At 58.8% G+C, this 17,348-nt stretch overlaps 1 protein-coding gene across 2 annotated transcripts in view; it reads right to left on the bottom strand.

Moving 5' to 3' along the window:
• The window catches only part of GEMIN8 (gem nuclear organelle associated protein 8), a 53,213-nt gene that overhangs the window by 35,290 nt on the left and 575 nt on the right, over positions 1–17,348 (bottom strand). The window contains exon 2 of one of the 2 annotated variants that reach the window (XM_048495239.1): positions 9,573–9,610. The exons of the other annotated variant lie outside the window; for it this stretch is intronic. Coding sequence (XP_048351196.1) covers positions 9,573–9,575 — 3 coding nt within the window. The 5' untranslated portion in view covers positions 9,576–9,610. The remainder of the gene's footprint in view (positions 1–9,572; positions 9,611–17,348) is intronic. 2 annotated transcript variants of the gene reach the window in all.

Here is a 17,348-nt window from a genome sequence, read left to right as displayed (position 1 = left end):
TTTATGTAAATTTTTACATGTATTTTAATTAGTGCTTATATATATGAGTGTTTTAGAATTTTTTATTTTGTTGGAAACCGCCCTGAGCCTTGAGGAGGCGGTTATATATAATGTATTGTATAGTTTTAAGAGTCTACACTGGCTGTTGCACTGTAATTGGTAAGCAGTAGGTGTGTTATAGTGAGCACAGCTGCAGTGTGATTTTTAACTATGTGTGAGTAGCAGCTATGGGGCAGTACTATGTTTTTTGTTCCCTCAACTCCTGTTTTCTTGAGACATGACAATTGGCGACGAGGATAAACTTATGACGAGTCTAGCAAGTTTTGTGAAGCAAGGACTGTGAGTAAATTATGGCCTTTCAAGGGCAGCTGGAACAGTTGGTTGGAGTTTCCTTTGAAGTGGCAGAGTTATGAGGCCCGATTGGAATTTTATCTTCTGGCAAATGGCATAACAGACCCAGAAGAGGAGGAAGAGCCGTGTTTTTGAGCCTCTGTATGGTGAAGGGGTGTTTGACCTACCTCCAGCATTGATTAAGCGCCAAAGAGACTTATCAACAACACCGCTTGTAGAAATACTGACTGCATTAAAGGTGTTTCATTTCCCAACCGTTAGGTAAAATAGCTAGACAGATTGATTTTTTTATAACAACGTGATCAGGAGGGGACTGAAAACATTGCAGATTATGTTGCAGTCTTACGGCGGTTAGCACAACAATGTAATTGAGCCTAAATTTGGAAGAAATGTTAGGGGATGCGTCTGGTCTGTAATACAGAGAGGCACCATTGCAAAAGTTGCTGCTGGCAAAAGAGACAGACTTGACTTTTCAAGCGACGTACCAAGAAGCCTTGAATTTTGAACTTGCTGCAGCCTCTACTCGGGAGGTCACGACAAGCCAGAGAGCCCACAGAAGTTACAAACAGCTGGCAGTGGGACTGTAGACCCGGGTAATTGTGGTGAAATTCAGAGACTACAGCATGGTGCAATGAAGATGGGAAGACCACCACAACAGAGGGGGGAGGGATGTTAACAGAGAAATGTATGAGTTGGTGGTGGGCCCCATGAGAGAGAAAGGTGTAAATTTAAAGAGGCTGCAATGTTTCTGTTGTGCTTGTTGGGGGCATATTGGGAGGGTGTGCAGAGAAAAAAGGCATCAAGGACTAAGAAGACATGTTCCTAACTCATCTACTACACACTCTGTGGATGCACCTTGCACTGTCCCAATGTAGCTAGCTTGACTGGCCAACCCCTACTTGAGCAGTGTGATGGTGTTTACGCAGCTAGTCGCCATTAACTCCGCGTGCAACCCGAGATTCAAGCGTAAGTTGTCGGTGACTGTAGCAGAATCCAGGATGTCCCTTGTGTGATGGAAGTGGATTCTGGGTCAGCATTCTCCATCGTTTCATGGGACACTTATAAAGCATTTACCCACAGGGTGATTTGGACATTCAATCTTGTGACTTACCACTTACGGATTATCAGGGACATAGGGTACCTGTGGTTGGCATGTGTAATGTCCATGTAAAATATCATATGTTTGATGGATGTTTGAAATTGTTAATAGTGGAAGGAAGGCGGACGAGCCTCTTGGGGTTGGACTGGTTTGGGAGGTTAGAATTACAATTACTGGAATTCATGAGGTTAACAAGAAGTTAACATGGGAGGTGCTAGTGGAAAGAATTTAAGAGTGTGTTTGCTGAGGGACTGAGAGACTGATATAAGGAGTCCATCTATATCATTGTATCTTGATCCTTCCAAGTACCCCCACTTGTCGTCTAAAATCCACGCCAGTATTCCATTTGCTTTAAGCTCTAAAAGTGGATGCAGAACTAGATCCGGTTATTGGAACAGGGAATAATGGAGCCAGTGGTAAATGCAAAGTGGGAAACTCCAATTGCTGACCCCCCTAAGAGGCCAATGGGGATTAATATAGCATTTGTGCTGATTATAAGTGCACAATTAACAAGGCATTACCCAGAAACATCAGTACCCAGTGCCAGTTGTCAGTCAGTTGTTAGCAACTTATTGGCTTGGGGAAAGGTTTTTGCAAAATTAGATCTAGCTGGGCAGCCATACCAGCAGCTGGAAGTGGATGATGCCACTGCAGAAGCCCAGACTATAGTGACTCTGGGGGGGGGGCATTCAAGAGTGGCGGCTGCAATTTGGAGTGGGAGTGTAGCTCCTGGGATATTCCAGAGTTTGATGGAAGGAAATATTAAGAAACTTGCCGGGAGTCATACCCATTATTTTGATGATGTCTTGATAGTGGGTGCAACTGAGGAGGAACTGGTAACGCAGTGCAGAGGAGTACTACAGTGCTTCTCAGATGTAGGGTTGCGTGAAAGCGTGAAAAATGTGTGTTTGGAGTAAGCGCAAGTAGAGTTTTTGGGATACATAGGTAGATGCAAGGGGGGAATACACCCGACATCCCAGCAAGGGTGAGGGGCCATCCAGGATGCCCCAGCACCACAGTCAAGAAACAAGAGCTACAGGCATTTTTGGGATTGCTAAATTTTTACCATTCGTTCTTAAAAGCATAAAGGCCACAGTGGCTTGGAGCCACTGCACCGTTTATTAGATAAGCGGGCAGTGTGGCAGTGGACAAGTCAGCATGAGAAGGCATTCCGAGGATGTCAAAAGATTGTTGTCATCCCAGAAAGTGTATTGGTTCATTTTGATGAGAGGAAGCCATTGGTTTGGCGTCGCGATACCTCCCGATGTGGAGTTAGAGCAGTGTTGAGCCATCAATTGGAGGATATCACGGGAAGCTCCAATTCGCATTATTATTCTAGGGCGTTGTCTGCAACTGTGAATGAAATTATGCGCATAAATAGATAAGGAGGCATTAGCAATAGTGGCTGGGGTTAAGAAGTTTCATGATTGCGATGTATAGGCGACCATTTTGTGATTGTTACAGACCATAAGCCGCTGTTGGGATTGGCCCCATTTTCCTCAAAGCGCCAGACACCACAGATATTGTCCCCTAGAATGCAAAACGGTGGGCAATGTTTCTGAATGCATATGATTATGTCTTACAGCACCAGTCGGGAAGGAAAATTGGGCATGTAGATGCGTTGAGTGGCTTGCCAGTACACAAAGGGAGGAGGAAGATCACTCCCCACTTTTGGAGGTTTTGATGTTGGAGATCATTATCAGAGCCTCCAGTGCAAGCGGCAGAAATAGCAGAGAGGTCAGCTAAGGACCCAGTGCTTACCCGAGTCTTGGGTGGGCATGGAAGGGTTAACCATTAAGGTAAGTTAGAGGAAAAATTTAGACCATTTGGAATGAGGCAGCCGCGAGATGATATCTGTCTACAATGGGTGCTTAATGTGAGGAAATAGAGGAGTGATCCCAGCAGCTTTGGAGATTGGGGTGCTGGAGGCCTTGCATGTAGGGCACCCTGGAATGAGTGAGAATAGAGGCGTGGCCCGTGGTTATGTGTGGTGGCCAAAAAAAGAGATGGATAGCCGAGAAATAGAAGAATGGGTGGCCAGGTGCAGGGAGTGTCAGATAGCAGCGACCTGCCCCACCTCAAACCCCTACCTATCAATGGGAGTCCCACAAAGGAGACCGTGGTCAAGGGAACATGTGATTTTGGGAGGCCTTTTGGGGCCAGGTGTTTCTCAGTGTAATGGATTCATAATCCAAATGGCTAGAAGTAGTGTTACCAGTAATGTCAATGACATCACAAACAGTAATTAGGGCACTGCGTAAGTTATTTACAACCCATGGCTACTCCCGGATACGGTGGTATCCGGATAATGGGACAGCGTTTGTATCTAAGGAGTTTAGAGTATTCCTGGCTAATAATGGTATTTATTCGCCCAGGTTACACCGACCCCTTTTCATCCGACTCACGAATGGGCAGGCAGAAAGGATGAATGCGTACAACAAAAGGATGCATTGCGTGAGAATAGTAGAGGGGGATTGGCACCGTCGGTTGGCGAATTTTTTTGTTAACACAGCACATAACACACCATTTTATGCACCGGGAGGAGTCCCTGCGGAGTTGCTAATGGGCTCCGGAAACTTACAGCGTTGCTGGACCCGAAGATACATCCCGATTCAGTTGATGATCGTCAGCGAAAAGAAGACCAAGTGGTGAAAGCACCTCGGACATTTGATAGGGATGACCACGGTGTATGTCCGAAATTATGGAGCAGGTCCGTGTTGGGTCCCAGCAGTTGTGAGGCAGCCAACAGGACCCTTGTCTTATAGGGTGGAAACTGAAGAAGGGCAGGTGATCCTGAGACATGTTAGCCAAGTAAGGAGGAGTTACCAGGTCCAATAGTAGATCAGGAACCCCTGGTCCTTGAGGAATCCCTAGGGAGTTAAGGGGGCAGATGGAGCTGCAGGATGAGGAAGCAGTAAATAGTCCAAAGTGTCCCCGAGGAACCTGGGAAGTTAAGGAAGCGCAGGCAGGAGATGCAGGATAAGGAAACAGCAAAGGGTCCAATTGTTTTGCAGAACCAGGAACAAACACAGACTCAAGGAGCCCAGAGCGGGAGCTGAGGCGATCGCATGAAAGAGAATCCTGAGATTAATACAGGAGTTAGGGGGAAGGGGTGTAATGTATTGTATGGTTTTAAGAGTCTGCAGCTGTTGCACTGTGGTGGTAATTAGTAAGTGTGTTATATTGAGCACAGCTGCAGAGTGATTTTAAGCTATGTGTGAGTAGCAGCTATGGAATAAAGTACTATGTTTTGTTCCTCCGACTCCTGTTTCTTGAGACATGACAGTATACAAATACAATAAATAAATAAATAAATAAATAAATAAATAAATAAATAAATAAATAATTCTGAATGTAAACAGAACACTCAGATGCAGCACTCAAACAATTCCAGATCTGTTGGTGCAGCCCCTTCAGGATCACAGAACCCCAGAATGCACACTGGTGACTGTTCATTTGAAAGTTATGTCACCAAAAGGCCTTTCTATCTGGCCTTCCCCATGACATCTCGTTCCCGTACATGAGAGGAATAGGTCTTGGGGACACACTTCCTACCCCTCACGTGCATTTGGAGAGGAATGGCCTTGCTGGATCAGTCCTGTGCCTAGTCGATACCAACATCTGTGCACCTGTGCCTATTTAAACCAGGGTCTACAGGTCAACCAGGTGTTTCAGGGAAGAACACAAGCACAGCAAGATGGTAACAGTTTTCCCCTTCTACCTGCTAAATAGCACCAGGTGATAAGGATACCAGGTTGGAGCCTAAATTGCCTTCTGTGAGTAGAAGTGCACAGATTGTACAAGAGGGAGCTCCAAATCTTCCTTCCACAGTAGACCCCCACACTGCATCCCTTCCCAAGGATCCACCCACCCCCACCCCATGAGCTGCATTCCAGCAAGTACAGCAGGCTGCAGTGAAGGAGAATATTGGCTGTGAGCTGTATTCACAAACAGGATCAACCATATCACTTCCAAACATGGAGATTTCAGAAAAGGAAAAAAATCACCATGTCTGTGATAATAAATTGTCCATAGTGGACAGAAACTTTTTTTTGCTCATCCTGAGCTTTACTCCCAGTCAGTTTCACTGGTTGATTCATAGAGCAATCCCAGAGTTGCTCCAGTGTAAGTCTACTGACTCAGACTAACCCTGTAATTAACCCTGCTAGACTTCTAGGAAAAGGGGAAAGAAGGTGGGGGGGATCTCTCTATACATTTCCTTAGACAATTCACAATTTTGAGAATCTGTGTTTGCTCTTCATAATCATAATCTCCTTTTTTTGGAGCACCAGAGGGGGGAAGGACATTTTTTCTACAAGAATTAGAAAGCCTTTTTTTAAAATGATGCTCTACCATGGATACATCTGAATATTTGCCCTTGTCCCTTTTTTTTTTGACCCATTGCCCTTCCGGTTGGTGAGAAGCGGCGGGGGGGAGGGAGCCGGAGCCACCCTGTTGGATATAGTCAAGCACCAACCAACCCAGGCAAAGGGAGTTTTCCCTGGAGTGGCTTAAAGGCGAGTGGTCCGCCCAGCTCCTAAAAGGCCGCGCTTAAGATCCCTGGAGATCCGAGCCAAGAATTACAGCCCGAGTTTCCTGAAATTTACCATTTCTTGGAAGACTTGGAGGTAATTGAAGCGGCCAGTGGCGGCTCAGCTCCAGATTCCCTGGATGACCTGGCCCCGTGTTGCTGGTCCCTTTGAGTCCCTGCAGGCACCGCACTGGTCATGAAACCCGAGGCAGTGCTGGTCACTGTTGTGGGCTCACGACTACCGCTGGACAGAGGCCCGGTTTGGCACTGTTGGTGTTAAGTCACGCAGAGTTGATATGGTGAATTTTGACCTCTTGGTCCCGCCTCACTGTATTGTCGAGTCCGAGATTCAGCCCAGCAAATTGGCTGATCTCGTTCCTCGAATCGGGGACAGCAGGTGGCAGCCGGTGGTCTGGCGTCGCCCCATTATGTGTGAGGTGCGCAGGGCGATACTCTCCCGATGCTTTTAATATCTACGTACTAGGGAATGGATTCGGAGTTTTGGGCTGGGTGTCACCATCGCTGGTGACACCAGCTCATTCACAATGTCGGAGGGCAGCCAGGCCACCGGCCTGATGCTCTCCAGTTGTCTTGATGCTGTGGCTGGTTGGTTGAGTGCAAGTCGGCTGAAGTTGAATCCCACTAAGGCGGAGGTCCTGTGGCTGGGCGGAAGTGTCGGTGGCCTTTAGCCTGCCTACCTTCTTAGGCGAGACGTTAAAACCTTTGTCCGCCAGAGCCTGGGGTGACTCTGGATCCATCTCTCTATCGTTGGTGGTCCAGGTCACCCAGACAGCTAGGCAGCTTTACCATCTGCGGCAGGCCACGGCTACTGGCCAGTATCTCGGTTCTGATCGGCCACTGCTGATCCATGCCACGGTCACCTCTAGATTAGACTACTGCTTCGCTCTCTGGCAGACACCTTTAGCCATGATCCGAACTGAAATTTCATTACAGAATCACGGCTGAACTCCCCTTTCGAACAACAGCGAGGGACCCGGATCTCGGTCCCTGCCACCAACTTCGCGGCTGCCGTTCGGTACGGTCATGTTTTAAAAGTTTGGTTTTGACCTTTAAAAGCCATTACCGGCGGCGCTGGCCCTGCATAATAAAGGACCATCTCCCTATGCTCGCCCTTCCTGGGCCTCCGTTCATCAGAAGCGGACCTACTGGTAATCCCTAGCTGAAGATCCAGCTGCTCTACAAGGGCCCAGGGGCTTTTCTGTCAGCCCCTACCACGGTGAGCGAGCAGGTGAGATCCAGGGGGGGCCCTCGCAGGTTACCATTTCGCAGGGCCTGTAAAGGACCTGTTCTGCCAGGCGTTTTAATCCATGAGGATAATATCAACCCGATAAAAAGCAAACATCCCCAGCCTCCGGTGGTTCATAAAGGGAATAGAATAGCTGAAGCCATCTCTAGTTTAATATTTTATGTATTTTATGTATTTTAATTAACTTATATATATGATGTTTTAAATTTTTATTTTGTTGGAAACCGCCCTGAGCCTTCGGGGAGGGCGGTATACAAATACAATAAATAAATAAATAAATAAATAAATAAATAAATAAATAAATAAATAAGACGGCAGAGATTTTTTCACCACAAACGCCTTAAGATCAGGCCCCATTGTAATAAAAGTGAGATGAAAAGATAATGCCAGATCTGTATTTGCTGAGAACAAACAAGAGATGTAACCTTCAGCCCAACCCTACGCCAGTTTTTCTTGTTGGGAAATCAGACCAAATTCTATGGGAAGGCTCCTTTTTAAGTATGCATGGGATTCCAGCCTTTGACTGCAATGAATGCCATGCACTGTCAAGTCAAAGTGCAGGTACATTTTGAAAAACTGCAGCATAATTTAATAAGGTACCTTTACAACACGTTCATCCATTTACTTGTTTAGAAAGCATCAGCAAATAGCCGTTGTGAAAGCACAAGTTCTCTGCTTTTCCTAAAGACAAATTTTGAAATTCAAAATATTATCACCTGCTCTTTATAGCCTAAATGTTTCTTAAGCAGATCTTGGTGGTGACTTCACTTGAAAAGTTGAATACAGCTGGCTGATTTGCCTAGCTGTTGTTAATTTAGAAGAGAAACACAAAGGAGTGTTTCAAGTAGTCTGAATTGTGATTCTGGTGCTTAGCCAAAGAGTTCTCTCTTTTTTTTTGGGGGGGGGGGGAGGAGAAATGAGAAAAGGGGTAGAAATGTCCTTGAGAATGTATACCAAAATGAACACTGTGAACAAATCAGATAGAGGTTTTCAAACAATTGAAATGAAACAAAAAAAATTACAAAGTCCAGCCAAGTCAGTTGGACAACTGTGATATTATCGAAGCACAAACATATGTCTCCAGTTCTATAGCGTAGAAATCAGAGAGGACACTTTACCAAGTGAACAGCAGCTGTGAAGCTAAGGGATACTTACAAAATTTCTTTTCTGAGGCCTCTATCCAGACCCTCACCTCTCAAGCCATGTGCAAATGTAGCTCAAGAAGGATTGTCAGAGCATCTGTTCTCATGCTGAGACATTTGTTGGGTTCTATGTTTATTCTCAGCTGCCTTCCCGTCCATCTCCCACTACAGGCCTCTTTACATACTATGTTTTTTGCTGCACATCAAAAATGTGGACTGCCAACTTGATAAATAAGTTTGCAAATATGCTTCATAAACAGAGTGCCAGGACTGGTTAAAAGCTCTTGAGAAGCATGCATGTCAAAGCAAAATCTGAGTTCGCCCTCCCAGAAATGGCCCAGAGTCTGAGTGAATGAAAGGAAGCAAAAAGAAAGCGAGAAAAAAGCTTCAGTTTGATGTGGAGCCACTTTGATGTTTGTGAAAGCACATGCTAGAATAAATATTAGCTAGTTTTAAGGTGTCACAAGATTTTCCCACATTTCCTTGGCCTGGTTTATACACCTCTAACCTTCTCTGCAGGTTTCTTTCATTCCTATGTTGCCACTATAATCCACCCAAATCCCACTGGCTTCCCATGCCACTTAACACCACCCCTTCTTTGCTCCTACAACCCCATATCCAGTGGTGGGATTCAGCAGGTTCGCACCACTTTGGCAGAACCGGTTGTTAAAATGGTGCTTGTAAACAACCAGTTGTTAAATTATTTAAATCCTACCACTGGAACCAGTTGTTAAATTATTTGAATCCCACCACTGTCCACATCTGCCTATTAAGAAATAAGAACCACTGGGCACTTATTGTCTAATTCCTTGGTGAAAATGTACTTATTTACTTGGATTTATGATCTGTCTCACAATTTTACAATGCACAATTAATACACCAGGATTCAAACACTTTGTTTATTACAACAGGTTTTTGTTTGTCAGCTTTTTGTTTGTCAGATGCTAGCTGATGACTTTGTGTGTGTTCTTGCTAATGTTTTTTGAACTGCCTAGCTACCCAACAAGTTGCTGTGATGTCTCTTCTCTCCTAGGGGCAAGCAGACCTGTGATGGTCGGGAGTGTCGTTCAGAGAGATGTAAAACCTCACAAGGATTTGTACTATACATCTGAAGCAGAATTCACTTTCTGATTCTACTTTAACATGTCAAATGTTATCATTAAACAAAGGGATGAATCTTACCATTATCTGTGGAAATCGGCACTGGTGATGAACACAAACTAAAAGGCAAAAAGAGGGAAACATCAAAGGTTAATATACATATTAGTATAAATTATACTAGTAAGTTCCCAAGTACAATCAAAGGTGCTAGTTTTAATGTTTATCTGAACATGGCTTGGAACCAAGAGGCTGGACCCTATGGATCTGTACTGCAAACATGGCAGCTCCTTTCTCCAGGACAAGGTACACCCTTCCCCCAATGTGAGGCAGAATGCTAACTTTAGTGAAACAAATCCACTGGATCCAGCCCGTGATATTACCAGGAGTGCCTTCTCTTGTTGCAGCCTACCAGATCTTCTAATGTGGTCTGCTCCAATAAACAAGATAAACCACAGGGTCTTGGGTCTGCTGACATCAGACTTTGGAATTCCCTCCTGAAAGAGGCCAGCCAGGTCAACACTCTTCACTTGTTTGCAAAATAACTGAAACCATTTTTGTTTCACAAGGCATCCAGAATGAATTAATTTCCTTTGCATCTGATTCTTTCTGTTAATGGCAATTATTATTTATAATTAAAAACTAGAATAGTGGGCGCTCATCCATTTTTAACTGCAGTTGAGCTTTACATAGGAGATTTATTGCTGACTGGAAATAAAAGACATTGAAAGAATTCTGTTGAATGAAGCTTGTACAAACGCTGTAATTTGTTTTAATGGCTTTATAGTGTTACTGAAGGACGTCGATCACATTATTTGAAACTGCATTGTTCTATTGCTGTTGAGAAGGGTCTGAGCCAATTTTGCATTTTGATAGCCAGACCTATATAAATGATAATGCAGATGACTTCCATTAATAAATATCACTGGAAGAGGAAGTGTTTAGATGCTTAGGAGCTGAACCCATTGCATCTTTGCTAGCATTTTCAACAGAGGAGTGTGCTTGTACAAAGGTTGTGCAAGTTGGAACTCCAGCTTTCTTGTGCAGCAAGAATTTTCCATTTCTTGGAATAGCGGATCGGAATGAAAGGAGATGGGTGATATCAGGATGGCTTTCATTCATCTGAAATGCAAATTATGAAGCTACTACAAGGCAGAACAAAGGCACAGCTAGCACAATTGTACAGCGGAGAAAGAGAGAACTTGATCTTTTCTGACTAACCCTTCCCCTCAAGAGGTTATAAGATCCAAGGGCAGCCCATGAGTTGTCAGACTACTCATATAGGCAAAGATTTAAAATATCTCAGGCTCAAGGATGGCTGGGCAGAAAGAGAATCCATTCTCTCCTTTCCCTCTGGTTTTCAAGAGGGGGCAGAAACAAAACACAGGACAATACCAAACTGATGTTGTAATTAACAGAACACTGCAGAAACTTGCAGCTTTTCTAGCCTACAGAGCAGATTTCTTCCCAAACATTCAATTTCCCATGCTCTAATCCTTTTAAAGTTTGTTCACTTCTCTCAGCTTATGCATGCTCATTTAATTCCTTTCATATAACACATCTGGGCTCTGGCAAGGTCGCCATTAGAAACATAAAGGTCCCTTTCTCACATTTGGAACACAAAGTCTTTTGTATCTGCCTTTCCGGTTTCCTGCCTATAATTAGAAAAAAAAAACCCCTACATTTACATTCTGCCTGCCTCGACCGTTCATCTAACGGAGTCTAAATTGTCAGAGTGAAAAGCAGACACCAATTCCTTGAAAAAAAGCAAATATACAACAATTCTTTCTTAAGCAGATTTAATAGCACATTCATAATAATGACTAACACTGGACAATCCAAAGGCAGATAGATACCTATTCTCCCTTTCTTCAGAAAGTGTTCACATAGTCATTTGATTTTCACCACATGGTGGCAGCAAAGCTGCAGGGACCCATACATTGAAGCCTATAAATTAAGTGATAAGACACCGTACACCAGGGGTAGGGAACCTGCGGCTCTCCAGATGTTCAGGAACTACAATTCCCATCAGCCTCTGTCAGCATGGCCAATTGGCCATGCTGGTAGGGGCTGATGGGAATTGTAGTTCCTGAACATCTGGAGAGCCGCAGGTTCCCCCACCCCCCCCCCCCCCCACCCCCCCCCCCCCCCACCCCCCCCCCCCCCCACCCCCCCCCCCCCCCACCCCCCCCCCCCCCCACCCCCCCCCCCCCCCACCCCCCCCCCCCCCCACCCCCCCCCCCCCCCACCCCCCCCCCCCCCCACCCCCCCCCCCCCCCACCCCCCCCCCCCCCCACCCCCCCCCCCCCCCACCCCCCCCCCCCCCCACCCCCCCCCCCCCCCACCCCCCCCCCCCCCCACCCCCCCCCCCCCCCACCCCCCCCCCCCCCCACCCCCCCCCCCCCCCACCCCCCCCCCCCCCCACCCCCCCCCCCCCCCACCCCCCCCCCCCCCCACCCCCCCCCCCCCCCACCCCCCCCCCCCCCCACCCCCCCCCCCCCCCACCCCCCCCCCCCCCCACCCCCCCCCCCCCCCACCCCCCCCCCCCCCCACCCCCCCCCCCCCCCACCCCCCCCCCCCCCCACCCCCCCCCCCCCCCACCCCCCCCCCCCCCCACCCCCCCCCCCCCCCACCCCCCCCCCCCCCCACCCCCCCCCCCCCCCACCCCCCCCCCCCCCCACCCCCCCCCCCCCCCACCCCCCCCCCCCCCCACCCCCCCCCCCCCCCACCCCCCCCCCCCCCCACCCCCCCCCCCCCCCACCCCCCCCCCCCCCCACCCCCCCCCCCCCCCACCCCCCCCCCCCCCCACCCCCCCCCCCCCCCACCCCCCCCCCCCCCCACCCCCCCCCCCCCCCACCCCCCCCCCCCCCCACCCCCCCCCCCCCCCACCCCCCCCCCCCCCCACCCCCCCCCCCCCCCACCCCCCCCCCCCCCCACCCCCCCCCCCCCCCACCCCCCCCCCCCCCCACCCCCCCCCCCCCCCACCCCCCCCCCCCCCCACCCCCCCCCCCCCCCACCCCCCCCCCCCCCCACCCCCCCCCCCCCCCACCCCCCCCCCCCCCCACCCCCCCCCCCCCCCACCCCCCCCCCCCCCCACCCCCCCCCCCCCCCACCCCCCCCCCCCCCCACCCCCCCCCCCCCCCACCCCCCCCCCCCCCCACCCCCCCCCCCCCCCACCCCCCCCCCCCCCCACCCCCCCCCCCCCCCACCCCCCCCCCCCCCCACCCCCCCCCCCCCCCACCCCCCCCCCCCCCCACCCCCCCCCCCCCCCACCCCCCCCCCCCCCCACCCCCCCCCCCCCCCACCCCCCCCCCCCCCCACCCCCCCCCCCCCCCACCCCCCCCCCCCCCCACCCCCCCCCCCCCCCACCCCCCCCCCCCCCCACCCCCCCCCCCCCCCACCCCCCCCCCCCCCCACCCCCCCCCCCCCCCACCCCCCCCCCCCCCCACCCCCCCCCCCCCCCACCCCCCCCCCCCCCCACCCCCCCCCCCCCCCACCCCCCCCCCCCCCCACCCCCCCCCCCCCCCACCCCCCCCCCCCCCCACCCCCCCCCCCCCCCACCCCCCCCCCCCCCCACCCCCCCCCCCCCCCACCCCCCCCCCCCCCCACCCCCCCCCCCCCCCACCCCCCCCCCCCCCCACCCCCCCCCCCCCCCACCCCCCCCCCCCCCCACCCCCCCCCCCCCCCACCCCCCCCCCCCCCCACCCCCCCCCCCCCCCACCCCCCCCCCCCCCCACCCCCCCCCCCCCCCACCCCCCCCCCCCCCCACCCCCCCCCCCCCCCACCCCCCCCCCCCCCCACCCCCCCCCCCCCCCACCCCCCCCCCCCCCCACCCCCCCCCCCCCCCACCCCCCCCCCCCCCCACCCCCCCCCCCCCCCACCCCCCCCCCCCCCCACCCCCCCCCCCCCCCACCCCCCCCCCCCCCCACCCCCCCCCCCCCCCACCCCCCCCCCCCCCCACCCCCCCCCCCCCCCACCCCCCCCCCCCCCCACCCCCCCCCCCCCCCACCCCCCCCCCCCCCCACCCCCCCCCCCCCCCACCCCCCCCCCCCCCCACCCCCCCCCCCCCCCACCCCCCCCCCCCCCCACCCCCCCCCCCCCCCACCCCCCCCCCCCCCCACCCCCCCCCCCCCCCACCCCCCCCCCCCCCCACCCCCCCCCCCCCCCACCCCCCCCCCCCCCCACCCCCCCCCCCCCCCACCCCCCCCCCCCCCCACCCCCCCCCCCCCCCACCCCCCCCCCCCCCCACCCCCCCCCCCCCCCACCCCCCCCCCCCCCCACCCCCCCCCCCCCCCACCCCCCCCCCCCCCCACCCCCCCCCCCCCCCACCCCCCCCCCCCCCCACCCCCCCCCCCCCCCACCCCCCCCCCCCCCCACCCCCCCCCCCCCCCACCCCCCCCCCCCCCCACCCCCCCCCCCCCCCACCCCCCCCCCCCCCCACCCCCCCCCCCCCCCACCCCCCCCCCCCCCCACCCCCCCCCCCCCCCACCCCCCCCCCCCCCCACCCCCCCCCCCCCCCACCCCCCCCCCCCCCCACCCCCCCCCCCCCCCACCCCCCCCCCCCCCCACCCCCCCCCCCCCCCACCCCCCCCCCCCCCCACCCCCCCCCCCCCCCACCCCCCCCCCCCCCCACCCCCCCCCCCCCCCACCCCCCCCCCCCCCCACCCCCCCCCCCCCCCACCCCCCCCCCCCCCCACCCCCCCCCCCCCCCACCCCCCCCCCCCCCCACCCCCCCCCCCCCCCACCCCCCCCCCCCCCCACCCCCCCCCCCCCCCACCCCCCCCCCCCCCCACCCCCCCCCCCCCCCACCCCCCCCCCCCCCCACCCCCCCCCCCCCCCACCCCCCCCCCCCCCCACCCCCCCCCCCCCCCACCCCCCCCCCCCCCCACCCCCCCCCCCCCCCACCCCCCCCCCCCCCCACCCCCCCCCCCCCCCACCCCCCCCCCCCCCCACCCCCCCCCCCCCCCACCCCCCCCCCCCCCCACCCCCCCCCCCCCCCACCCCCCCCCCCCCCCACCCCCCCCCCCCCCCACCCCCCCCCCCCCCCACCCCCCCCCCCCCCCACCCCCCCCCCCCCCCACCCCCCCCCCCCCCCACCCCCCCCCCCCCCCACCCCCCCCCCCCCCCACCCCCCCCCCCCCCCACCCCCCCCCCCCCCCACCCCCCCCCCCCCCCACCCCCCCCCCCCCCCACCCCCCCCCCCCCCCACCCCCCCCCCCCCCCACCCCCCCCCCCCCCCACCCCCCCCCCCCCCCACCCCCCCCCCCCCCCACCCCCCCCCCCCCCCACCCCCCCCCCCCCCCACCCCCCCCCCCCCCCACCCCCCCCCCCCCCCACCCCCCCCCCCCCCCACCCCCCCCCCCCCCCACCCCCCCCCCCCCCCACCCCCCCCCCCCCCCACCCCCCCCCCCCCCCACCCCCCCCCCCCCCCACCCCCCCCCCCCCCCACCCCCCCCCCCCCCCACCCCCCCCCCCCCCCACCCCCCCCCCCCCCCACCCCCCCCCCCCCCCACCCCCCCCCCCCCCCACCCCCCCCCCCCCCCACCCCCCCCCCCCCCCACCCCCCCCCCCCCCCACCCCCCCCCCCCCCCACCCCCCCCCCCCCCCACCCCCCCCCCCCCCCACCCCCCCCCCCCCCCACCCCCCCCCCCCCCCACCCCCCCCCCCCCCCACCCCCCCCCCCCCCCACCCCCCCCCCCCCCCACCCCCCCCCCCCCCCACCCCCCCCCCCCCCCACCCCCCCCCCCCCCCACCCCCCCCCCCCCCCACCCCCCCCCCCCCCCACCCCCCCCCCCCCCCACCCCCCCCCCCCCCCACCCCCCCCCCCCCCCACCCCCCCCCCCCCCCACCCCCCCCCCCCCCCACCCCCCCCCCCCCCCACCCCCCCCCCCCCCCACCCCCCCCCCCCCCCACCCCCCCCCCCCCCCACCCCCCCCCCCCCCCACCCCCCCCCCCCCCCACCCCCCCCCCCCCCCACCCCCCCCCCCCCCCACCCCCCCCCCCCCCCACCCCCCCCCCCCCCCACCCCCCCCCCCCCCCACCCCCCCCCCCCCCCACCCCCCCCCCCCCCCACCCCCCCCCCCCCCCACCCCCCCCCCCCCCCACCCCCCCCCCCCCCCACCCCCCCCCCCCCCCACCCCCCCCCCCCCCCACCCCCCCCCCCCCCCACCCCCCCCCCCCCCCACCCCCCCCCCCCCCCACCCCCCCCCCCCCCCACCCCCCCCCCCCCCCACCCCCCCCCCCCCCCACCCCCCCCCCCCCCCACCCCCCCCCCCCCCCACCCCCCCCCCCCCCCACCCCCCCCCCCCCCCACCCCCCCCCCCCCCCACCCCCCCCCCCCCCCACCCCCCCCCCCCCCCACCCCCCCCCCCCCCCACCCCCCCCCCCCCCCACCCCCCCCCCCCCCCACCCCCCCCCCCCCCCACCCCCCCCCCCCCCCACCCCCCCCCCCCCCCACCCCCCCCCCCCCCCACCCCCCCCCCCCCCCACCCCCCCCCCCCCCCACCCCCCCCCCCCCCCACCCCCCCCCCCCCCCACCCCCCCCCCCCCCCACCCCCCCCCCCCCCCACCCCCCCCCCCCCCCACCCCCCCCCCCCCCCACCCCCCCCCCCCCCCACCCCCCCCCCCCCCCACCCCCCCCCCCCCCCACCCCCCCCCCCCCCCACCCCCCCCCCCCCCCACCCCCCCCCCCCCCCACCCCCCCCCCCCCCCACCCCCCCCCCCCCCCACCCCCCCCCCCCCCCACCCCCCCCCCCCCCCACCCCCCCCCCCCCCCACCCCCCCCCCCCCCCACCCCCCCCCCCCCCCACCCCCCCCCCCCCCCACCCCCCCCCCCCCCCACCCCCCCCCCCCCCCACCCCCCCCCCCCCCCACCCCCCCCCCCCCCCACCCCCCCCCCCCCCCACCCCCCCCCCCCCCCACCCCCCCCCCCCCCCACCCCCCCCCCCCCCCACCCCCCCCCCCCCCCACCCCCCCCCCCCCCCACCCCCCCCCCCCCCCACCCCCCCCCCCCCCCACCCCCCCCCCCCCCCACCCCCCCCCCCCCCCACCCCCCCCCCCCCCCACCCCCCCCCCCCCCCACCCCCCCCCCCCCCCACCCCCCCCCCCCCCCACCACTTCTCTTCTCCAGACTAAACATACCCAACTCCCTAAGTCTCTCCTCCATGGATTCTAGACATTTCACTGTTTTGGATGCCCTCCTCTGGACCCGTTCCAGGCTTGTCAATATCCTTCTTAAATTATGGTTCCCAGAACTGAACATAGTATTCCAGGTAAGGTTTGACCAACGCAGAACAGAGTAGTACTGTCACTAATCTTTATCTAGACACAATACTCCTATTGATGCAGCCCAGAATCACATTGGTTTCTTAGCTGTCACATCACACAGTTGACTCATACTCTGCTTGTGGTCTACTGAGACTCTCAGGTCCCTTCCATATGTATAGTGGTCAAGACAACCATCACCCATCTTATATCTGTGCATTTCATTTTTTCCGCCAAAGTGTATAGTTTCTCCAATTTCTCCCTGTTGAAATTCACTTTGTTAGTTGTGGACCAGCTCTCTAATCTGTCTAGGTCATTTTGAATACTGCCCCTGTCATCTGGGATATTAGGTGCCCTTCCTTATTTGGCGTCATCTACAAATCTGATTCGCATGCCCTCCATTCCATCATCCCTCCACCAGCTCCCCTTCTTCTCTGAGCGGGCTGCACCTTCTTCTCCGAGCAGGCTGTCCGCTCAGATTAAAGGGAAGCAGCGAAGCCAGCCAGCCAGCCAGCTTCCCTTCCCACCCCTCTCGCGCCTTAGGTCCAGGGAAGGGGAGCCTGCTGGCTCCTCTTGCCGACCCTGTACTTGCAGTGC

The sequence above is a fragment of the Sphaerodactylus townsendi genome, linkage group LG04, assembly GCF_021028975.2.
Source record: "Sphaerodactylus townsendi isolate TG3544 linkage group LG04, MPM_Stown_v2.3, whole genome shotgun sequence".
In the NCBI taxonomy this organism is placed as follows: domain Eukaryota; kingdom Metazoa; phylum Chordata; class Lepidosauria; order Squamata; family Sphaerodactylidae; genus Sphaerodactylus; species Sphaerodactylus townsendi.
Note: the sequence above shows the minus strand (reverse complement) of the source record. Positions and strands in the feature narration are given on the sequence as shown.